At 46.8% G+C, this 25,299-nt stretch overlaps 1 protein-coding gene across 3 annotated transcripts in view; it reads right to left on the bottom strand.

Annotated features, from left to right (window-relative positions):
• RAP1B (RAP1B, member of RAS oncogene family) overlaps positions 1 to 25,299 on the bottom strand; it is a 493,712-nt gene that overhangs the window by 174,667 nt on the left and 293,746 nt on the right. For all 3 annotated transcript variants that reach the window (XM_085653470.1, XM_085653469.1, XM_085653471.1), the window contains one exon: positions 23,058 to 23,114. In XM_085653470.1, coding sequence (XP_085509596.1) covers positions 23,058 to 23,114 — 57 coding nt within the window. The remainder of the gene's footprint in view (positions 1 to 23,057; positions 23,115 to 25,299) is intronic.

Raw genomic sequence — 25,299 nt, 5'->3', positions numbered from 1 at the left:
ATGTAGAGGCAAAGTGTTGGCGTTTTGCGTTTTCTATGGTGGCGAATAGATTCACATACAGTGTACTTCACTGTTAGAAGTCGCATTGAAGTTTCCACTTGTGGACTTGTTGCTGAATCCTGCTTAGCAGGTCCACCTTTTAATTGTCCACTCTCGGAAGATACACCACCAAAAAGTGGACGTGCTGTAGAGTAGCCCAGTGCCAGATGGTCTGTGCTAGCTGAAACAGCTGTATCAAGTGTAGCTACGTTGTTTCTGAATGTAATACATTGCCGTCATGTTGTCTATCCAGAGAAGAACGTTCTTTCCGGTTATGTTGGAGAAGAAGGCTTTTGAAGCCATTTGAAGCGCTATGTTTAGTATGTTGATGTGGAGTTTTTGCTGATGACTAGTCCAAGAGGTCCCTGGACCATCATATCCTCCATGTGTGCGCCCCATCCTGTGAGTAATACATCTGTGGTGATAGTCACCCGCGGTACAGGGTCAAAAAAAGGTCTGCCTTTGAAGAGGTTGTGTGTGTCCCACCAGGGCAAAGATTGAGGACCCTGGGCGGAAAAAACCCAGAGATCATTCAGATTGCCTACTGCTTGTACCCACTGAGATGCTAGACACTCCTGTAAGGGGTGCGTGTGTAGCCTGGCATGAGGAACTGTTGCTATAAAAGAGGCCATCACGCCCAGCAGGCACATCACCGTCCTGACTGGCAGGCGATGATGTGGCTGAAAAAGAAGCAGTTGTTTCTGAGAACCCTCTGTGAATTGGGGTATGCTGCGGCTGAGATCGAATAGAAGATTGCTCTCAGATAGGGCTGTATTTGAAGAGGCTGAAACCGGGATTTGGTGATATTTATTGTGAACCGCAATTTGTATAACTGGTTGATGGTGGCCTGTGTAACTTGCAGGCACCTCTGTCTCTTTGAACTCTTGATCAGCCAACAATCGATGTATGGGAAGACAGTGTTGTGTCTTCTTAAATAGGCTGCCACCACTGCTAGACATTTGTTAAACACTCTTGAGCTGTTGTCACTCCGAATGTGAAAACTTTGAACTGGTAATGATGATCACTTATCACAAACCTGAGGTACCGGTGATGTGCTGGGTGATTCGGTATAAGCAAATATGAGTTCTTCAGATCAAGCACCATCATGAAGTCATCTTCTCATAGCAGTGGCATTACATTCTGTAGTGTCACCATGTGAAAGTGTTCTGACAGAATGTAAAGATAGAGCGGTCGAAGATCTAGTATCGGCCTTAGTGTTGTATCGTTATTGAGTCTCAAAAAGTAAAGGGAGTACAACCCCTTGCCTTGATGTCTGTGTGGGACAGGCTATATGGCACCCTTTAACAGAGCTTTTACCTCCTCTTTATGATGATGAAAGTGTTGAGGATTTGTCTGCGAGTAAAAATGTTTGATTGGTGGGAGGCAAGTTCTAGGCAGTATCCGTTGTGGATGATGGACAGTACCCACTGGTCTGATGTTATCTTTAGCCTCAGGTGGTGAAACAACTGCAGCCATTCCCCAACAGGCGTTGTGTGCTCGGGGGGGGACTGTGTGGTGAGCCACTTTTTAGAAGTGGAGGCTCCCTTTGTGACAGTTCCTTTACCTCTCTGTTTGAGCCTTCCTCTACAGTAGTTTTTGACTGCATGCCAATGATATTGCTGCTGCTGCTTTTGATATGGCTGGGTGTCAGAGGTGTGGTTTTTGCCCGGATACCTAGGAAAGGACTGTTGGCATGGTGTAGCGGACTGCAGTGCTCCCATGGATTTTGTGGTCTGGATGTCCTCCTTAATTTTCTCTAGCTGGGAGTCCACCTCCAGGCTGAAGAGATGGTCCCCATCAAAGGGGACCTAAAGGAGGTTTTGCTGCACTTCAGGCTTCAACCCGGAGATGCGTAGCCAGGGATGCCTATGTAGGAGAATAAAGGAGTTTATTACTCTTGCAGCAGTGTCTGTGCTATCTAGGGCGCAGCATATGGTTACATTGGAGATCCGTCTATCCTCTGTGACTAGCTCCCGCCCCCTCATTTCTATATTGCTCTGGGAGATGTTATTAGCTCTTCCATATTGTACCAAGTGGCCATGTTATATCTGGATAGTAACCCTATTGAGTTAGCTATGCACCAATGATTAGCATGCCCCACTGCTACCCATTCACCTGCTGCATCTATGCGCTTGCTTTCCTCATCGGGAGGAGGCACGTCTCCGGTACTTTGGGAAGCTGCCTTCTTCACTGCAGTTATTACCACTAGGGAGCCAGCTGTTGAGTGTCCCCTTATATAAAGTGGGTCAGAGGGGGGAATGTTTGTACTTCCTCTCAATGCGCGGCGTAAGAACTGGTCTTTAAAGATCTCTGTGGAGACCTTAAGCATGGACTCCATCATAGGTAGGTGATGCCTTAGCTGGTACTGGGACTTCAATGTGTGGATCTGGAAGTATGACATTGTATGCATCTCAAATATCTTGGGCTTTTGGGATGGTCTCCCTGTGAGTCTGTCATGTGCATAATGACTAGGACTCCCTGTGTCTGCATCGTGCCAGTGTATGAATGATGGTGACAGGCTGTGATGTTGAGTGGCATAGGGCTAGTGGCCTTATGCTCCATACTTTTCCTCTATCAAAGAGGATGTGGGAGGTCAATATCCTGCCTCTTTCGTTTATGGGCCTTCTCAGGCAAATATTTGTCCTCCATAGAGCGCTTCTTCTACATGAGCTCTCAAAGATTTTTAAATACATTTCCCAATGTATCGAAGGTTGTTACTGTCCTACTTTGCTTGGGCGCTATGTCTTTCTCAGTTTATTTCTTCCTATGTTCAGTTGGAGCATAGGAGGTCGACACGGTTTGTTTTTTTATGTCAACGTGTGGCTTTGCTCCGAAGACTTCTTTGGAGTCGACATGTGGCTCGGCTACTATGAGGTGTGCGTCTATGCCTTATATTTGCTCAGCTCCAACAGCTTTTTCGATTCGAAAGGTGGCGGGCGTTGTAGGCACCATAGGCTGCACAATGAATCTGTCGCCTTCAAATGCTGCTGAATATTACCTTCACGCCAGACCCTATGACCTGCAGCTCGATCAGGATAAAGTGCAGTCTCGTCCTGAGTGCGCTCCAAGCAATGCTCTCGGTGTCAGCCAGAACCTGAAGGCTTTGGTGCACCAGGAGATGTTGGGTGGGATGTGGAGGCAGTCTTTTTGAGAAGGAGGGGTGTCTGTGGACCTCGGGTACTCACAGCCCTATTTGTCGTATTTGTCCAGGGCCCGACCCAGATACCATCTGTCCCTCTGGAGGTTCCACTGCCAAAATCCCAGACTTGTCTTTCTCATCATGCTGGCTGGACTCATCGGAAGCGACGTAGTGCGGACTGCACAGGATGACGCCCCTTCTACAGGAATGTTGTGTTCTTTGTCTACAATTTGTAGCTGCTGTTCTTAGTCTGCCGAGGATCCAGCTTTTGCCGCCATTCCATAGTATGAGCCAGTCGTCGGTCATATCTGGAGCGAAAGGTCTTTTTATTCTTTAACAGACCACTGACTGCTCAGTCCTGCTCATTATACTCCGGTGACAAGCAGAGGTTGCAGATGTGCTGGTCCGAGTAAGCGTATTTTGCCCCATATTGAGGGCATTTCCTGAAAAGTCTTTTTTTTTTACCTTTCATCACCTGGAACTGAGCCTTCTTGGAGAAACCTGAAAAGGGCTCTGGTATTGAAGCTGACCGTAACAGTGGAGCCGTTAAACATGTGCATTCTTTCGAGGACAATGAGACGAAGTCATTTCTGCAATACAAAAAAGCCTTCTTTGATAAAAAAACAAACAAGTTGTAGAGTCCGAGCCCAACACTAGATGGCAGGAGAGTCCACAGTATGGGTATCTGCAGCCAGCACACGCTGCAAATCAACTATTTTTCAGGGCAGTCAACTACACAGGGAGGATAAACTCTGAAAATGGCAAAGAAACACAATCATGACTTCTTCCCATAGAAGAACCTAAAAACATTACTATTGCCTCAAAATCGAGTTCTTTGTGACAAATGTTTCCAAAGGAACTGACACAGCTATATTCTCTAAAGAAATATCCAGATGGTAGGGAAAACAAAACACATCTAAAATGGGTTTGGCGTGGAGTGTGGGGCGAAGGGATGAATCATGGATTCCTATCTTTTTAAACACAGAGAAAAAGGTGTAGGGGGAACATCATATGGTGCCACACATAAGCATTGTAAGTGTGAAGTGGGAAGTGGGAAAGCCAGGTCACTTTTGGTGGACTGGCCTTTGAAGGCATAGTTACCCATATAGGACGCCCTTGGGTGCCATGGGCAGGGCGCATAGTTGGAGTCTGATAACAAACAACGTTTGGACATCTGGCAAGCTGAGCGAGCCGGTGGGCGTGTGACAGTTCGTGCTGAACGTTTAAGTCTGTTTCAGGTGAGGTAGTCTGGTTAGTGCCCGAGTGGAGTATTGAGGGAGCTGTCGGTCAAGTAGGCCCCTGGGGGTGGAAAAAAGGTTGTGGTGGAACATCCCAATTCTGACTGATCCTTGCATGACAAGGAGTGCACAGTTTTCTGAGGCAGGTTCAGAGGCACTGGTGGCCAGATTTCACACCCCTTCCCAGCAGTGGCAGCTGGTGACATCTGAAATTGGGGAGGCGTAAAATGAATATGCTACTTACCAGTATGCATCTGTTCTTGGCATGTAGGGCTGCTGACAATCATATCGGTGCATAGATCGCCGCCTAGTGTTGGGTCCGGAGGATTGCACATTGTTGTCCTGGAAGAGTCTAAGTATCACGAGATAGGTGGCTCCTCCCCTGGACTACAGTGCGCATGGGCATCCTCTCCATCCTCAGATTGTTTTTCGCCATTGTGGCAGTGATGGAGTAGATACCGTAAGTGATGACCATGCTATACAGTAATTCTGAGTGCTGCAGCCACTACAGGCGCCGGGGAGGAGGGTGGGCGATATGAATGTCAGCAGCCCTACATGCCAAGAACAGATGCATACTGGTAAGTAGCATATTCAGTTCGAGGCATGTGGGCTGCTGAATTCATATCTGTGCATAGATTATATAGCAGTCCCTCTATTCGCGGCGGCTGCCCGTGCCAGCTGCAGCAGTCTGAAAAAGGGTCTTGAGAACAGCCTGTCCTACAGCTGCATGCTGTTTTGAATGTACATCTACACAGTAGTGTTTTGTAAATGTATGTATAGTGGACCATGTGGCTGCTCTACATATTTCCTCTAAAGGAATATTCCCTAGGAAAGCCATGGACGCCCCTAACTTTCGTGTTGAGTGGGCTCTGGGAGGAATCGTTAATGTGCTTTTAGCTTTTTCATAGCAAATTTGAATACATTTAACGATCCATCAGGCTATCCCTGCTTTGGAAATGGCGTTGCCCTTGTGTTGTGGAGAAAAGGCAACGAACAGTTGTTTTGTTTTCCTAAAATCCTGTGTTCTGTCTATATAGTACATGAGGGCCCTCTTTACATCTAGTGTATGGAGCATTCTCTCTGCGACATTTTCTGGATTTGGGAAGAAAACAGGCAGTTCAATAGTTTGATTCATGTGGAACTGCGATATCACTTTAGGCATGAAAGAAAACAGGCAGTTCAATAGTTTGATTCATGTGGAACTGCGATATCACTTTAGGCATGAAAGTGGGGTTAGTACGTAGTACAACTCTGTTTGCGTGAACCTGTATGAATGGCTCTTGAATGGTTAGTGCCTGGAGTTCACCAACTCTTCTTAAAGAAGTGATTGCCACTAAGAAGGCTACTTTCCAGGTGAGGAATTGAATCTCACATGAATGTAGAGGTTCAAAAGGTGGACCCATCAGTCTGGTGAGGACCACATTCAGGTTCCACACCGGTGCCGGTGGGTGAGTTGGAGGAATCACTCTTGAGTCCCTCTAAGAAGGCTTTGGTGGCAGGCACCTTGAATAAAGAGAGGTGCTGCCTGTTCTGAAGATAGGCCGCTATTGCGGTTAGATGTATACGGATGGAGTTGTATGCCAGATTGCATCGGTATAAGTGTAACAGGTAACAGATGATGTTCTGAATGGATGCATCCAGCGGATTAATGTCATTGTTTTTACAGTAAATGACAAACCTTTTCCATTTAGCCGCATAGCAAGCTCTGGTCGTGGGTCTCCTGGCCTCCTTGATGATATTCATACATTCTGGAGGCAGGTTCAGGTAGCCAAACTTTAAGACTTCAGGAGCCAGATCGCCAGGTTCAGCTGTTGCGGATCTGGGTGCTGAATTTCGCCATGGTTCTGTGTTAAAAGTTTGGGTGTTAGCCGCAGTCTTTGAGGTGGCACCACGGACAGTTCTAGTAACGTGGTGTACCATGGCTGGCGTGCCCACATTGGAGCAACCAGGATGAGTGTCATCGAGTGTTGCCGTAGTTTGCGTGCCACTAGCGGTATTAATGGCGCTGGGGGAAAAGCGTACGCAAATCTGCCTGACCAGTTCATCCATATCGCATTGCCCTGCGACTGTGGATGCGGAAACCTGGCGGCAAAGCTTTGGCATTTTGCGTTTTCCCTTGTGGCAAATAGGCCCATCTCTGGATGACCCCACTGCTGGAAGTACGGTTGGAGTACTGATGGATGTAGCTCCCATTCGTGCATTTGGTGGCTGTGTCTGCTGAGCACAAATCCGCCATCTGGTTGTCCTTGCCCGGGAGGTGTTCCGCCCTGAGGAACATGTTCCTCTGAATGGCCCACTTCCACATGCTCTGAGCCAGATGGGACAACTGTGGAGAGTGTGTTCCTCCCTGCTTCTGTATGTAGTACATGGCAGTCATGTTGTCCGTCCGGATCAACACGACTTTGTTGCACAAGTCTAGTTTGAACGCCTTCATCGCCAGGAAGATAGCCATCAGTTCCAGAAGGTTGATGTGCATCTTCTGTTGCTGTGTCGTCCATAGTCCCTGCACTGTGTAATTGAGTACATGAGCTCCCCATCCCTGGAGCGACACGTCCGCCGTCAGTATTTGTGGAACAGGCACTTGGAACGGTCGGCCCTTGCAAAGGTTGTGTGGATTCCACCAATGCAGAGAGTTGTATGCCCGACCGCTCACCAACACTAGGTCTTTCAACTGTCCTTGAGTCTGATTCCATTGACGTGCCAAGCACTCCTGAAGCGGGCGCATATGTAGTCTCGCGTGCGGGACTATGAAGATGCAGGAGGCCATCATGCCTATCAACTGCATGAACACTCGCGCTGGAAGGGAGTGTTGTGGTCTGAACTTTTTTTATCAGCAGTTGCATGCTGTTGATTCTCGCTAAATTTGGCTGAGCTTTGGCAGCCAGAGTGTCTATAGTCGCGGTTCCTAATAATAATGTAGTGTGTGTTAGAATCACTAGGTCCCAGGGTGATGGTGTGAACACGGTCTAGTTAAGCGGAGTAAAAGTTACTCCTACTGGAAATGAAGACCCTCTTCAGACTTGAACAGCGTTGGGTCCTGAGATTGACAGCTGATACAACTGGCCTGAATGAGGACATTCCGTGGAGTAGTCTAACTTGACTTAGACTCACTTCTTCTTGGAAATGTGGTTTTATCTTGTATATGTAACCTTACTTATATCCTTACTCGATGAGTCTTCTCTCTGCACAGGAATGCATTTTTTTAGGCCATGAATATAATTTTCAACAACCATTGCTGAACATGCCCTTGATTTCGGTTGTTCTTGACTTTCCAAGTCGGTCAGTGGTTACATAATAATTATTGATTTTAGAATTTTTTTTTAATATTTAGGACTCACTAACCTCTTCCCGAATATTAGGGTTGCCAGGACTGTGTGCAGATTGCACTCCGCGCTCCTTTAGATTATGTTGCGCAGGATATTTACTGAACACTACAGCGTTCAGGTAGATATCATTTATTCTCACGATCGGGTGCATTGCTTGGTTGTTGTGAGCACGCGTCATCCCATTGCTCACATCAACACCATTACATGAGTAAACACCCTTTTGACAATCGTTGAGGGGACCATCGTTTTTGTCAATGGGGCCCCCGCCCTCTCGTGTCTCTCTCACGGGAGAGGGGTAGTCTTCCTTGTATCAATATCCTTTTTTTATCACTTCCGGCATCTCGGACTTTTGATACAGGAAGAACGGGTGGAGGTCTAGTTTTTAGGACGTAGCCACGCCCCCTTCACTGGTTACCGCCCGAGACGTAGTGACGTAACACGTTGCACCGCTCGCTTAATTGGGAGCCTCCCCATGGGAACTTCACCAGACTCGAGCAGCTGGCGGGGTCATAGGTTTACGGTAACGTGAGTCCAACGCAACCGTGAGTACATATTATTCGTTTCTCTGGTCAATTTCGACATGCCCGAGAGAGTTGGCATGCGGCTCATCGAGCCTATTGTTCATCACGCTTCAGAGGCGATAATGTTCGTAGACAGCATGTACAACCTTTGCTCACGGCGGTCTCCCCAGCGCTTTCGTGCCACGCGCTGGGATGAGTCCTTCCTTATTTTTTTATTATTTTTCTATCAACAACTGCGTGTGCAAGTCCTTTGATTCACTGACTGCCACAACCCCTGCACGCCTCCTGGCAACACGCTTAGACCAGTGCTGCCACGTTTCGAGTCCCATACATTGGGGATGCGATATTAGGAGCACTGACAGGGATTGTACCAGCGCTATCAGTACTGAGCGGGCACTGTTCCAACATTTTCAAAGTATATGTCATAACTGTAGTAAGCATCTTCCTGAGTGCTCCGGGTAGTGTGTTTTACATGTATTTTTATCTACAACAAGCAACTATATACGCTGATGTTCCCCATGAGAATAATTACCATATGGGTTGTCCATCTTATTTAGAGTGCAATTAACACGAATTTTCCTGACGCACTTGTTGTCTTTTACTTTTCTTCCTCCTCTTTAGGACACTAACAATTAGTGTGTTCCTACCCTGACCACATTATCTCCACAGCCTAATGGGGTGAGTTTTGTATATAACCAAGAGTACCATGCCTTCCAAGAAATATAGATTTAGTCCTCCCATAAGATTCTGCTGTTTGCCTCGATAAAGTCCTTTTAATACATGCTCACATTCGATGCATGCCACGGTTTCTGGTTTGACATAATACGTAAACTTTAATTGAATCAGATCCCTCGAACAGATGTACAATAACAATGTTTTTTTATTAATTGTGTGTTTTTCTTCACAGGTTGTGTGTTCTTGATTTACACGGCACCACACGTTTTTAGGGTGCTGTACGTGTGGCTACCATTGACGCCTCTTAGAGGTTGTGGCCACCACCAAAAAGGTGCAGGTAGCCGTATCCATTGGTCCTGAAGAATTGCCATTTAATTAATATCCAGGCAAGAAACATGTTGACCTTTTTTTATTGTTGTAGCACATATCACTCATACACCTAATGGTGAGAGATGTGCAGATTGCTTTTAATCAGGGTGGTGACCATACTTTATTAAATTAGTTTGAAGTGGATCACCTACCCTGTTTTAGTACACTTACCTTTCACTCCACTTGCACCTACACTAGTTATATCAACTAACTGTTTCCCCACACACCTCACTCACCGGCGTTTGGAAATAAAGATCTCCGATAAGAAGGCCCCCTCGGGGTGCCTGATCGGGCATTGCACCGCCGGCCCGATAAGGAGCAAAGACCCGGTGATGAAGCAAGACACCCGCTTGTTGGGTGTGTGAGGGTCTTCATTTCCAGTAGGAGTAACTTTTACTCCGCTTAACTAGACCGTGTTCACACCATCACCCTGGGACCTAGTGATTCTAACACACACTACATTATTATTAGGAACTGCATACCCTTTTGTTAAAGATTGATTGTTGGGCATGTATGCTGGACCTGCAATATCATTTAGTTAGGTTTTTATAGCAAAAGCCCCGCCTTCCCACTTTTTGTATGAGTGTATATAGTCGCGCCCAGGTACTGCCGTACGTCGGCGGGTTGGAGATGTGACTTTGGATAATTCAGTGAGAATCCCAGACTGTGAAGAAGGTGAATGGTGTGGGATATGTGGCTGGCACACTGCTGGGCTGACTTTGCCTGAACAAGCCAGTCGTCCAGGTAAGGGAAGACGTGAATGTGCTGTCTCCTTAAGTGTGCGGCCACTGTCGCCAGGCACTTGGTAAAGACTCTGGGCGCTGTTGTTACTCCGAAAGGGAGTACTTTGAACTGATAATGCTGATCCTGAAGAGTGAACCTGAGATATTTTTGCGTGATGGGTGTATGGGTATGTGAAAATACGCATCCTTTAAATCTAGTGTTGCTAGGAAGTCTCCCTGAATGAGTAACGGCAGAACCTGCTGGAGGGTGAGCATATGAAAATGCTCTGACAGAATGTATTGGTTGAGGGGGCGGAGGTCTAGTATAGGTCGTAAAGACCAGTCCTTTTTTGGGATTAAGAAGTACAGAGAGTACACCCCTGACCCCCGCTGTTCCATAGGCACGAGCTCTATGGCTCCTTTTTGCAGCATACTTAGTACTTCTTGCTGCAATAATGTCAAGTGCTCTGCGGACATAGGACGGTGTCTTGGTGGTATGTTGGGTGGATTGGATGTTAATTCCAGACAATAACCGTACTGGACAATTTCTCTGACCCACCTGTCTGTGGTGATGGATCTCCAGACTGGCAGGAACTGTTGGAGTCTCCCCCCGACCGGTGTTATGTGGGCGGGGGACAGCGACAAGACGTCACTGTTTGTTATTGGCAGAGGACCTGGTGTTGTTGTGTCCTCGTCCTCTGCCTTTGGTGCTGGATCCACGATATCCACCCCTATGGTTTTTATTATAGGTACTCTGGGTACCTCCTTTACTGTACTGCTGCTGGGACCCCTGACCTCTAGCTGCTCCTCTATTCCCGGGGCGACGAAAGGAGCCACTCCAAAACTGCTGCGACTGTAGAGCCCCCATAGATTTCGCAGTTTGTGTCCTTTTTAATCTTTTCCAGTGTGGTGTAAACCTCGGGGCCAAATAAAAAGTCTGGGTTGACTGGTTGATTCAAGATATTATTTTGAATTTCAGGTTTGAAGCCTGATATTCTCAGCCATGCGTGCCTCCTCAACATTACACTAGTGTTGATTGCCCTTGCTGCAGTGTCAGCTGCATCCAGTGCGCATTTGATGGACGCATTTGTAATGAGTTGTCCCTCTCTGATGAGGAGCTCCGCTCCATCTTTGTATTCATCTGGTAGGTGTTCTAGCAGTGTTTCTAGTGTATCGTAGTGTGACCTGTCGTAACGGGCCAGGAGTGCCTGAGTGTTGGCAATGCGCCAGATGTTTGCTGCTTGTGCCGCCACACTTTTGCCTGATGTTTCTAGCACTTTGGACTCCTTGTCCGGAGGAGGAGCATCACCTGTAGTCTGCGAGTTAGCTCTCTTGCGAGCATTAGAAACTACCATGGAGTCCAACGGCAATTGACCCTTAATGTACATGGGGTCTCCGGGTGCAGGTTTGTATTTCTTCTCTATTCTGGGGTTTAATACCCATGCCCTGGTGGTTTCCTTAAAGATGTCCTTAGCATGTTTAAGAACTCCTTTTAGCATTGGTAGAGTCTTGACCATTCTTTCTGATGTGGAGAACGTGTCCACCAAGAAATCCTCCTCCACAGAATCAGAATGGAGTTCCACTCCGTGATTGGCAGCCGCCCTTTCAATGAGGGCGTTAAAAGCAGCAGCATCTTCAGTGGGAGATTGTTTGATATTGTAAAGATGAGTGTCAGGAGCATCTTGTGGGTCACCTTGGTCAGTAGGGTCTCCCCATGCTTGATCTTGATCTTGCTGTTGGTCATCAGGGTCAGTATCCACAGGATAAGTGGTATCATCCCCAATATAGCCCTCTCCTGCATCCTGTTCAGAGTCTGTAGGAGAAAAGGATGGTGGTTCCTAATAGGTGTGGAATGTTTCTACAAGCACTGGCGTCGAACCTGATGCTAGTTTCCTTTTTAGTGGAAACTTGTAGGAGTCCAAAGCCTTCTCTGGAACAATTCTCCGCTTGCGGAACAACAGCCTACCAGTGTCGGCGTCGATAAACTGGTCCTGCGAGTCCTCGACATCGGTTCGTTCCGTGGGCACTGTTTGTGTTTGTTCGAGACTCCTCCTAAGTTCGAACATCTTCGGTGCCCCCGGAGGCGGCAATCCAAACTTGATCGGTGCTGGTGCCGAGGGAGCTTTAGCGACTGTGTGGTTCGGGATCAGTTTTTGGTTCGAGGGTTGCCCGTTCCCTGATGCGCTGTAGGGACTCCGACACCTGTTGCAATGTGAATGCAGACGGTGCTTTGGAACCGATAGGCTCTTTGGAGACAGGCCTGGACGCGGTCTCCGGTTTCTTCCCAGCCTTCGGGTTCTCGATCCGAAGTTTGGGATCGACGCCTGGTTGATTCGATATTTTGGCAGTCGCCGCACTCTTCGGTGTCGACGTAGTCGGATCGACCACCGTGACCTTGGTGGTCGGTGCCCCAACCTTCGGTGCCATAGGCCGTTGCGTCTTCTCGGGACCGAGGGCCTTCTTCTGTGTCTCGGTGCCGAAGCTCTTTTTTGTCTTCTCGGTACCGAAGTCCTTCTTTCTTTGGTCGGCTCCGATGTCCCTTTTCTGTGTCGACGGATTGGAGGGCTTCGATCCGACTTGAACCAGTTGCACTTTCGGTTTCAATTTGACCGGTGCTGGTTTTGGTTTTGGTTTCACTGAATCGAATCCAGTCTTTGATAGTGTTGGCTCCTTTGAAACGTTCGAAGCCGGGCCTTCAGGCGGGGCTGTAGAACGATCCGACTGATCTTGGGTAAGGCCCGCAGGCGATCCCTCGACCTGAGCCTTGTCAAGACTGTGTCCTTCGGCCTCCGTATCGACGGATTGGCCTAGCTCCTCGCCCGAGCTATCTTCCTCGGCCCCAAGGGCCTTATCGTCGTCTCCTACCTCGTCGACGACGTCTTCGTCCTCTAAGATCACCTCATCATCGTCGTCAGATTGGGATTCATGCTCCGAAGCATGGCTCGAGTCTATCTCTTCGACGCTCTCGACTTCCTCATCCTCGGTGCTGAATATGTTAACCGGGTTAGGCGCTGATTGTTTGGCCTCCAATCTAGCCGCCCGTCGATTCCGAAGTGTCTTCTTTGACCGGAAACGAGCGCAGGCCATACACCTTGACTCATCATGATCCAGTGATAAGCATTTGTTACACACCGGATGGACATCGATGTGTGGATATTTCGCATGACATAGAGGACATCTCTTGAAGGGAGTCCTCGATTCCATCCTCGAACGTCGATCGATGCTCGGACTGAGACTAGGTCCGAGAAGTGTGAACAAGACCGAGAACGAGTATAATAGTCTGTCGATACCGAACGCAAACAATACCGACGATATCTAAAGGCTTTTGGCCTTAAATAAAGTTTTCCGAACTTGAGCTAAGATAAGCACATCCGAACCCAATGGCGGAAAAAAACAATCTGAGGATGGAGAGGATGCCCATGCGCACTGTAGTCCAGGGGAGGAGCCACCTATCTTGTGATACTTCGAAGACTCTTCTAGGACAACAATGTGCAATCATCCGGACCCAACACTAGGCGGCGATCTATGCACAGATATGAATTCAGCAGCCCACATGCCTCGAACTTGGTGGTAGAGCACACCGCGGTGAGCGAGCCCGAACGACCTAAGGGGGGTTCGGGGGGTTCTCCCCCGAGAACATTTTGCAAAATGAGTGGGCAAATGGTGCATTTTCAAGACTTACGGAAGCCACTGTGCTAAACAGAAACAGGCCACTGCCTCCCCTCCCTTGCTCACTTTGCCACTGGATTCAAGCAAGCCTGGCTGAAGACGGCTGAAATGCCAGAAACCGGTCCTAGGAAGCTTGTTTCCGGTCCAGGGAAGGCATGGCTTGGCAGTTCGGGCTGGACTGTTCCCATGAGGCACAGGGTCAGACTGATTTGCATATGGCCATGTCTGAACTGGGGTGGCAGAGTGGGCTAAAGAACGGTGATGGATCAAACCCAGATCTGTTGACTGGGTGTGAGTGTTTGATTGGTTCTGATGCTCCGTCCATCACCACCCCCTTTTGTTCCCCTCAAACTATCGTCAGTTCCAAGGCCTCATGAGTGAACCATTCTAAATTGCAATTACTTATGATTGTCGCTCCGTTTTATTCAGATTATATTGTGCTGCTTCTTTATACTTCTATGCAATATGTTTCATGGCACTTCACAGTAAGGGGCCCTTGTTTCTCTAAAATACTCACACCCATGGTCCCTTAATATTCCTTGGGTTTCCTTTGTCTCAAAAACACATTGTTATTAGATGTCAACCTGTTTGGGTTACACAACCTTTTATCTACCATATACAAACAGAAATCTCTCAATAAATTAGTGGCCAGTACGGTCAAATATTGAATCCCAGCTGTGTCTGGATGTAAGAAAACAAAGAAATGTCGATGGAAAGGGGGGGGGGGGGGGGGGGACATGAAGAGCCTGGAGCTTAAATGAGCCACATTGTACAACGATCTGGGCATGTGGATGAAGGAAAGGGGGCGTTGTAGATAAACTAAAGATCAAACCTAGCATACTTTAGATTGATTCACTTGTGTCACAAGCTTGAAGCACTGAATACCATACCAGGCTTAAATGTGTGATCTCCATAAACTGAGTGCCACTGAGATGCATCCGTATCTTTCTCTCACTAAATGCCGAATGTATAAAATCGTTATCAGCAGAGGCATGCGGCACCTTCGAGGAGAGGGTGCACCGTTTCCTTTTACCCACGAGCCCTCAGTGCCCAGTTAGTCGCCACTGGGTGCAGACCTTGTGATGTTGCAATTTTGAAAGCGTTTGAGTGTATGGCAGGGACTGTGTCCAAACAGGCCTTTTGTGTATGTGCAGCAGCAGACTCACCCCACAAGTTTTCCACAAGACTGACTATGTAAACTAACAGCCTGTCCGGTGTGATACAGGTGTAAACGGCCCTAGAGGCTAGGGAAAAAGTTTCTCATAATGGGCTAAGTGTCTCAATGGTGGCGGGGGAGACCTGCAGCAACACAAGCGAATCTAGATACAGAGATTGGTTGCACTCATCTAGTGAGTCTGTAGTATAAAGTCTACTGTAAAAATCTCGGAAAGCCTGTGCCTTCCCCACCTAACTATAGTGGCACCCTCCTGCGCCGTCTTTAATCTGATCAATGTACTCCATCTCCTGTTTGGCCCATAGTTGTCGCGCTAATAGGGAACCAATTTTGTTATTATGCTCATATCCACGTGATTGGAGGCGTAGAAGGGTGTTTTCTGCCCTATTAGTTTAAATTGCACATAGTTTCTCTTTCAGGGCAATTACCTTTCTGTGTGCAGTGAGGGTAGGTGCTGCCTTGTGAGCCCTCCCCCAGTCTGTAGGTGTTACCCCTCGAGTGTCAATCTTTCTTTAGTCTATTTTTGATGCAGCGTGATGGCTAGGGAGAAACACTTGCCTCGCATCACTGCCTTAAATGTGTCCCATGTGTTTAAATACAAAATCTCCTTGGGGTTGTACGTTAAAAAAAAAATTAAAAAAAAATCCTTTTATCATTTTCCAGAGTTCGTCTCGAAAGAGACAGTCCCTACTAAGAATGTTAGGGAAGTACCACCTCCTGAACCTAGAGCAGGGAGCAGGCCAGTTGACTATAGTTTCTATAGGGGCATGATCAGAGATGAGTATCGGGTGTATTTTTGCAAAGGTTGCCGCCTGGTGAAGTTGCTGGCCGAGAAACACATGATCTATTCTAGAGTAGGACCTGTGGGAGTGTGAGAAAAAGGTGTAATCGCGCATCGTAGGGTTCAAGGCCCTCCGTATGTCTAGCAAGTCCTGCCGGTGCAGAGCGCATGAGTTTGCGGGGGGGTTGTGTCCAGAGTGGACTCCCATATTAGATTAAAGTCGCCCATGAAGATTATGTCACCAGTAGCAAGCCCCTCCAAGGCAGTGAGCACCATGAGGAGAAACTTCGACTGACCAGTGTTAGGAGAATATACTATGGCTATGGTACAGGGGCGATCCAATAGGATGCCTTTGACCATCAGAACCCTTCCTGCCTTGCCAGTCTTGGTGTCTTGCACTTGGAAATGGACTGAGGAGTGAAACAGTACGGCTACCCCACTGTGTTTGGTAGTGGCAGAGGATCTAAAAATTAACGGGTATGATTTCGGTCGCAATCAGTGGTCCTCTCCCTTCCTTAGATTTGTCTCCGGCAGCATGACTATACCAACATGGTGATCCCCCAGAAATTTCCAAAGTCATTGCCGCTTAATAGGGGAATTTAACACCCTAACATTCCATGTCCAACAACTGAATGCCCTAGCCCCGACCAAGGGAGGCACCAGCGCAGTCCCAAATCCTCCCTCTCCCAATGCATTCCCCGACCCAAGAAGCCCCCATATCCCATCACTCTTCCCCCTCTACCAGGTCCCTTTCCTCGTGGGGGGATGCCATTCTGACATGCAGAGAACACTGTATCAAACAGAAAAGTAGAAAATTAGAAGAACATGAAACTGAAGTCCAAAGAACCAAAATGGATCATTAAGTGTGGGGTTTTCAGGGGGTGGGTCGAGACCCGCCCTCATTCCCCGCAAGCGTGATATGTAAATACCTTCCTCCATGCAAACCAGGGTGCATAGTCTGAAGAGGCCTGAAAGTAGGGGACCATCATCCAAACTCGGAAAACCATGGAACCAAGTGCCCCGCGATCGTGTCAAATTCACCGCTTCGCATGGCGGATTACCCTTGCTGAGTCCAGAGGGGGTGCCCCCTCGACTAGAGTACAGAGTGTACAAGCCGTTCGCCCTAATAAATTCCATGTAGAACTTGGGGCCCGTGCTCGCTCAGCGCCTCGGGGGTTTGCCTTCCATCTTTTGAGTTTGCCAGACCCTCTGCAGACGATGCTCCAGGGGTCGCTATGTCGCCTCCTCCTCCTGGTGCACCCTGTGTGGTGTCGCCGTAACCACCCCAAGAACCTGAAGGACAGCAGCATCAGTCACCTCAGTAAAAGGACACTGTTTGTTATCAAAAGTGAAGGCTATGCCGAATGGATAGGCCCATCTATATTTGATCTGGCGCTCTTTCAGAGCAGCAGTGACAGGTAGAACCTGTATTTGTCGTGCCAGGGTTGCTTGGGCGACATCCTGGAAGAGGGAGCAGGAGGCCCCGTGAAAGTTGATGGAGTCACTGTTCTTGGCTTTCTGCAGTATCAGCTCCTTAGACTTGAAGGAGCTAAATTTGGTGAGGATGTCCATTGGACGTCTACCCTCTCCAGGGAGACGCTGCCCCACCCTGGAGATCCGCTCCAGCTTAATCTCCAGTTGGTCATCACACAGAATGTTAGAAAAAAAGTCCCACCATAAACGCCTTCAAATCAGGCCCCTCGCTGCACTCCTCCAGGTCCCGCACTATTGTCCCGCCGGGTGCAATTCTCGAAATCTTCACATTTGAGTAATGAGGAGTGCAGATGGGACCAAAAGATGGTGTGTCCCATCCTCCACAGGTATCAGCCTCTTTTCAAGAACTTTGCATTTCATTTCCAGGTCCAGGGTGCGGGTGCCCATCGAGTCCAAGTTAACCTGCAAGGAGACCAGCCGGGCACTGACTACCGATCGGAAGGATTTGAAGTAAGCGGTGATACCTATCTTAATGTCCTCCTTGAGTTCCTTTTAAACTCCCGCAGTGTCGCCAGGAGGGCGTCCCTAGTGACCGCCATGATGTCACCCGAGGGAGCCACCTCCTCTCCCTCTGGTATGGACTCTGCTGGTGTGAAGTAGCTCGATACTCTGTTCTCTTGCACCTTTTTCAGTGGCATAGGAGCACGGGATTTGGTCAGCGAGTCGAGTCACCGTCACCCTCGTATCGTAGGAACCAGGACTGGAAAGCCTCACACCAATTCAGGTGTGCCTCAGGGGAGAGTTGTTGATAGCCTTTAGAGAGTGCTAGCTAAATGGAACCGCATTCAATCTTCCTCCAGGAGCCCCATAGGGGAGTCCCCAGATAACTTCCTTGGTGGGCTTATTGGATTATCTCGCCCTCTCTAGGAGGAGGCTTCCCCCCTGTCAGGATCAGGTCTCAGCAAGGAGCTATGAGGTGATCCGCTTCAGCGACCAGGTATCGTAAGTGTAGGGGCCAGATGGACAGCCAGGGCGATGTTCCAATGTGCTCCCTCAAGCCGGGATGCAGGCCCCTGTGTCACTCCTTGTATGGCAGGGCAGTCTAGATTATGTAGAGCTGATCGGGCGCCGTCTTTAAGTCAGGCAGCCAGGGCCACCCCCCTTCAAACATGCCTCACTCCGGGACTGGGTGTTTGAGAGTGCTGCTTGTCAACCCCCGTGGATGCCACCTCTTCTCTCATGTAGCGCCGCCAGGGGCCCGCGGGGTGTAGTCTTTCACCGATATCACAGCCGCGTCCCGCAAAGATCACAAGTGGGAGCCGCCGCCGCAGCCATGAAGATTCTCACCTCTATCAGCTCTCACACTTCTGGATGGCTCGGTCCGTGGGTCCGGTCTTTCCCGCTTACTACTCCTTTATCAGTCAGCTCGGGCCGCCTCTATCCAGAGATGTGCTCTCAAGCACAGGACACACGAAGCCACCTTCTTCCCACTAGGCTGCTCCGCCTTCAGCATGAGACATCCCTCTTCCTTCTCGACCCGGTCATGAAGAGTGCCCAAGAAGTTGTCTGCTGTGATCTGCACGCCTTCTGCCTACATCTCAGAGGGTCCGATCTCAAATTGAGAGTTGGAATGTTACCGCTTACGGGGCAAAAGGGCGGAGCCTACACTGAAAGCATCCACACGGCCATGATGGTTGGCCACACCCCCTCATCCATTTCTTAAATGAGTAGCTCAGTTCAAATCACCTCTGGAGTGGTCAACCTAGGGGTGAGTAGGATATGATGGGACACAGACCCTTAAGCAGAAAAACCCATGCCTAACTCACAACAGAGTACCAAGTGCTTAATCTTCCGGGCTGGATGTTGGAGCATTTCCCCCAATCACAGCACAGGGCGTTAGTCTCTCACACCAGCTGATATATTTGATTTAGTGACAGTCTGCATGTAGTCATATTCCACAGCTATCCGAACGGTTGTGGTACGCTATCCCATTTCATTGTTTTAATCAATTTCCTTCAATATTGTAAGCAAAACTGCTCCTGTGGGCCTTCTCTGTGAAAAGGTGGCTGGATTAATAAAGCATACAAATAAGGCACAGCCAGTGGTGTGAATGGCTTTCATTTGAAAATAATTAATTTAGTGTCGGCAATCTAGGAGAAAGCACAACATTTCCTGATTATTTATTGTGTTGGAGATTGTAATCTTTCGAAAATCCACCTTCACCACATATCTACATTCGTCTCAGTGTTGGGTATCTTGTGTCCCCTGTAACTGTAAAGGTTACCACCAATTTCATGGGACACACGGATATGATCCAAGTGGATTCAGTTGTGGCATTATTAGATGCTCGATTGACCTTTGATTCAATAGAGTGGCCTTTTATGCAGGCGGTGCTGGAGAGGCAGGATTTGGGCGGAAATGTTTGTGTGTGTCCAATTGCTGTATAATGATCCCCAAGCACAGGTTGTGGTGAACGTGGGCACATCAGGGGTCTTCAAGCTACAATGAGGCACAAGACAAAGGTGCCCCCTCTCCCCGTTGATTTTTGCCCTTGAGCTAGAACCATTGGCTGTCTGGATAAGAGGGAGGAGACCCATTAGTCAGGGGGCTGAGGTGGACTGAGGCCTGGGAAGTTAGAAACTCCCTCTACGCCGATGACATCCTCCTCTATGTGGCGAGTTCATATGCCATGCTCTACAGGATACTCCAAGTATTTGAGATTTATCTGAAGTATTCCGGGTACACCATAAATTGGGACAAGTCCCTTATTTATGTGCTGAGTGGAACTATCCACTGCCTCCCCGCGTGGTGCGGGTAGTAACAGAAGGATTTAAATACTTGGGAATATATGTCACAAGAGACTCAACAATTTTTATGATGCGCAAACTTGGAACACCTCCCCCCCGAAGCATCTGAAAGGAGATGTGCAACACTGGAGGGGCCTTCCCCCATCTGTTGGGTAAGGCGTCGTTATTTAAGATGACGGCACTACCTCGCTTCTTTTACATTCTTCAGAATACACCCTTTCTAGTCCCCCCGCCCCCAAATACTTCAGAGAGGTTGATGAAGTGGTTAGGACGCTCCTAAGGGATGGGGGAGCCCCCAAAATCTCCCTACTGAAAGTATCTAAGGGCTAGTACGACAGTGGAATAGCATTTCCAGCTCTTCAGCACTATTATCGGGCAGCCCAACTTCTAGTGGTCAATCATTGGGTCTACAATCCACAGGAAGATCCTGCTAAAACAGATAGGCGAAACATGGAACCTAGTGGGTTACCTTAGAGCACTCTATGGAGGGAAACACTATACCCTATCCCATACACCAACTTCTTCTACAATTAAACTGGCATACTACACTGGAGTGGCGAGACCAGATCACCCAAAAACACCATGGTGGGAAATCAGCACAATTGGGTCAACTGGGGGGGGACACAAGGGTTTTGATAAGTGAAGTTTGATTGGCCTCTCAAGCGTGGGAGACATGTGGGCACATGGGGAGGTGAAATCCTTGGGCGACTTACAGCAGGAATACCAGTCGGAGCCCTTAGAGACCTTCCGCTACTCACAGATTAGGCATGCCCTGCTGGGGGTGACAGAGTGGAGAAGAACTAGCCGAGGCCTCCCCCTTACAGGATAGATTGCTGGAGGAGTATATTCGCAAGAACGCAATTTGCCTGACTTCCCAAAACTGCTGAACAACTCCCCTGACCATCCCCCACTACTTGAGCTCTGTGAGAAATAATAGGGCGACGTGGGACTGTTTGTGGCTGAGGAGTGGCAAGAGGCGTTGGCATCAGCAGAAGTGGCGATCCATTCATGTTTTAGGTTGGTGTAACAAAGTGGGTAAAGTTGAGTCACCAGTGTCCCAAAGGATGTGGCGCTGAGGGCACGTTTTTCCACATGCTGTGGGAATGTGCGGCATTTCAGGCATTCTGGGCACAGTAGTATCCTGAGCCAGAGCATTGTACGAAGAAATGATGGCCCCCTCCGCTAAACGGTGTCTTTTGAACATATGGGAAGGGTCACATTTAACAAATACAGACTGGCTCTGGGTCACGCTAGGCTTTATAGTGGTAAAAGGAAATATAGCGAGATTGTGGAGGGCGCCACCAACTCCGAAACTGAGTGACTGGAAAGCTGAAATGGATTGGCATAGGCAGGCGGAAAGGGCGGTTTATGAGAGCAGGGGATTTCCTCATATTGTGGACAAGGATTTGGGGGAAATGGAATTAAAGTAGGGGAATGCTGTGCACACCTATTGAGAGAGCAGGCCCACGGATATTGGAGAGATTGTGAATAACAAGATAGAGCTGGCAGGGGTGCTAAATCAATTGGGGCCGCTGGACATCCTGAGGGAAGAACTGTAATGGACATACTTATTAATGTACGACATATGTTTACAGTCATCACTATATTGTACTAGTTTTTCTTTTGAAATAAAATAAATTGATTAACAAAATGTTGATTGGATTCATACACCAACTGGTGTCTAAAGCAGAGTGCCTTGAAGAGCCAAGTGAAGCCCCTAATATCAGAGGCAGGCATCTGCTACATCAGCAAAGGATTTAGAGTGGATAAACTTGCTTTTTGAGAGGTCAAAAGATGAATAATTGCACATGTAGAACCTTCAAAAGCATTTAGCATTAATTTAAATTGAAAAAAGGATTGAGGAGCTGTAGAAATTAAAGGATGTCACCTCGAAACATCCCAAAAAATCAAAGCTTTAAAAAAGACAAACCAACACAAGGTGGAGAAGCAGGGGCGGGGGGGATACTGAAGCACCAACAAAAGTCAGACCCGGGACTAGAAATCACTGCGTAGGAGAAATTTTGAGGAAACCAGAAAAGTATTGTAGAACTCTTGGGTTGCGGCTTCTGAGTGGTAGCTTACACGGGGAACTAATGTTCACAAGATGCTGCCACACAGTATTCCCATGACAGATTTGGAGGGGGGCTGAATTGGTTCATTCTGGGCTGGGAATTTAGCCAGCTGTCTTTCTACTTTCTTCTTCTTCTAAAGGATTGCGCTTATCTTGATGTATATATATCATATTATCAAGAATGGTTCGGTCGGATCCACTAAATATGTATGTATGGAAAGCAGATAATACAAAAAGATATTGCAAAGAGACAAACAGATTAATTTATGAAAGCAGTGCACAAATCAAGTATACAATGGTTTCTGCTGAGGTGCTCCATGATAAGTGCAAACGAGCTTCTGCAGTCAAAGATTAGTGTATAAAATATAACAAAGATAACAAAGCAACAATCACATTCATTCTATATGAAAGCCTTGTTCAAACACATAATTCAAAGACTCTACAGTTGGGACATTTCAGTATAATTTCAAAGGACTGTATTGGCCCAACTTTAGTCTTTTCGATACAGTCAGAAAATATGCACTTATCGTGGAGCACCTCAGCAGAAATCATAGTACACTTGATTGGTTCAATGGTTTCATAAATTGATATCTATGGCTTTTTTTCTGAACTCCTGTGTCTGTTTTTCGCAATATGCTTTTGCATTACCTTCTTTCCATACATATTAAGTGAATCTGACAACCTTTTTATGGGTTAAAATATCTAGAACAAGGCTCTGAGGAACACAAGGTAACCCCATAATAGATAATAGACTGATGTAAAGGCAGATTTTAAAGCTCTTCCACCACCAACCCTATCCACATGTGCATAGCAATTAATGTTTTACAGAAAGGGATTTATGTACATGGGATTCCCCAATTCAGTACGCACAAAACTGAATGCATTTGGGAAAAGAAAAAACCTCAATGAAATATTACAAAAGCACTCAAAAGAAACAAGGTTTTAAAGTCTAGTTCGACACTTTCTGCACAGCGTGGTTTCAAGTAGAGAATGCAAAGCAGTGAGCTACATAAGATATAAAAAAATATCAACAGTAATTCATGAGATAATATTAACAATCAAATTATTAGAGCAGAATAGCTTTTGACATACCGTTCCAGCAGTGTCTAAGATTTCAAGCATGCATTGTTGACAGTCCACTTCAACTTGCTGTGGTGACAAAAAAAAAATAGGCTTGCATAAGATGACTCGAAAGTACACTTCTTACAACTTCATTACATGCACATAAAAAAAGGTCTGTTAAAAAGGATGCAAAAATCACAGCTCACTAGTCAATTATGAAAACAATCTGGTCTAGCTCAGCATTAACACTCGAACAAAGCACAACGTTGGGAACAAGTTAGTGATGAAGAGTGTGACCCTCCACTTCTGCAGTCTATCAAAACTAGAAAATAAATAACTTAGGTCACAACACAAGTACTTGGAGCAAAAATAAAACCCAATGTATTGTTCTCACCTTTAGTCCGATCCCAAACAAACTAACTAGATCCAACTTGGATGTCTAGGAGATATGACCTACAAAATAAAGGTAACTGCTAGACTTTTAGCACATTTAGACCCTCCAACTAAATTAGCCCACAGAAAACAAATACATTGAAAAATATTTGTAAAAGGAAATTGAGGACTGGAAAAACTGTGCCCAAGTGACAAAGCTATATGAGACCCTATTTTAGAAACACAATATGTGGAGATTCTTATCTTGCCGTTTGAAAAAACAGAGAAATTGTGCTGGCTAGGACATCACTTGGAACACGCAACAAAAGTGCTGAGGGAGGAGAAAGACGTGCTAAAGGCACTTACGCACACATTTTTATATGCACACGCAAACACTAAGGACCATATGTAGATAAATTATATTTACCGATTCATAAATACCGAATTTTACCGATTCGGTATTTATGAATCTGTAAATAGTATGTAGGTAAACAATCGGTAATTATTACCAATTCGGTAAATATCAGTATTTATGAATAGGTATTTACCGAATCGGTAATAATGCATCCCTTCCCATTCAGAATGAATGGGAAGCCAGTTACTATTACCGATTCGGTAAATACCGAATCGGTAATAGGGGAAGCATAGTCATGGGTGGCAGGGTGTCACATTGACACCCTGTTGCACCCCTGAATCGTGCATGTGTGCATGCATGCATGTCTGCCACATGGCACTTTTAAAATAGCACAAAAATGCTTTTTTAAAGGTATTCGTCATTTACCATCATTGTAGTTGGTGGTAAATAACGAATCCAGAAACAAATAATGCACTCACTTGAGTGCCCCCTACATAGCATTTCAGGATTCGGTAATTTACCGAATCGGTATTTTACAGATTTCTTAAAATTCCGATTCGGTAAATTACCGAATCCAGAAAATCAGCCACCTACATCTCAAGTGCCTCAATACCGGTCGGTAACGGGATATTTACCGATTTTCGGCAGTTACCGACCGGTATTTAGGTACCTATATTTTCTGAAACAAAACAAAGGTGAAAGTGACATTCTAGTGAAGTGAAAATGTCAGTTTAAACGTAATGCTAAACAAAAGAAAATTTAAAAATTAAATTAAACAGTTATTTTATTTTTTCAAGTACATATAAATCACACCCCCACAATGCACAGTGTTATTTTCAATGATGGCAGATCAGTTGTCATCAGTAATGTTATCCATGAGGTGCCAGAATATGTCATGAGTGTTGTAATATGTGAGGTTATAAGCTGTGAATGGCGAAGGAGTGACTTATAGTTACTTGAATTAACTATAACTGTTGATTTTCAGTTATTCTTTTTAGCTTAAAATGTTATGTTTAAACAAACATTTTCAACAACTATAAAGTCACTATAACCTTTGCTTTTTTTCTCGAATTTCTAGGGGAGTTGGGGGCTTTGTACGTAAAGTTATATTTTATTACCATAAGTAGGACCAAGCACCCACTCTGCATAGCCTTTGGTCGTGTGTGGGGTTGGCCAGGCCCTGCGTCCAACCACAGCGCCCCCCCCCCAGCGCAGACAACTCTGCTCCCTCCTCAAAGCTTTTGCATGTTCGCATCAGAGAAACATGGGAACAAAGACCTGAAATTGAGATAAAAAACATTTCTCTCCATGTTGCGGCCAGCCAATCAAAGCGGGAACGTCCATAGGAGCGTAACAGCCAACAAGGAAAACAAGCATTGGCATAGCCAATAGGTCCCGCTTTTGGGACCTTATCTCAGCACCCGACTTTAGCCTAAGATGTTAAAGCTAAAGCACGGGTGCCACCGTTACTACATAGAAGTAATAAACGGAAGAAAAATAAAGAATTGGCTCACGGACATCATCAAAGCGGCTGTGCGGCCGCGA

Source organism: Triturus cristatus, chromosome 4_1 (assembly GCF_964204655.1).
Source record: "Triturus cristatus chromosome 4_1, aTriCri1.1, whole genome shotgun sequence".
Classification (NCBI taxonomy): domain Eukaryota; kingdom Metazoa; phylum Chordata; class Amphibia; order Caudata; family Salamandridae; genus Triturus; species Triturus cristatus.
The sequence above is the reverse complement of the archived record's forward strand: the minus strand, read 5'-3'. Positions and strand labels throughout refer to the sequence as shown.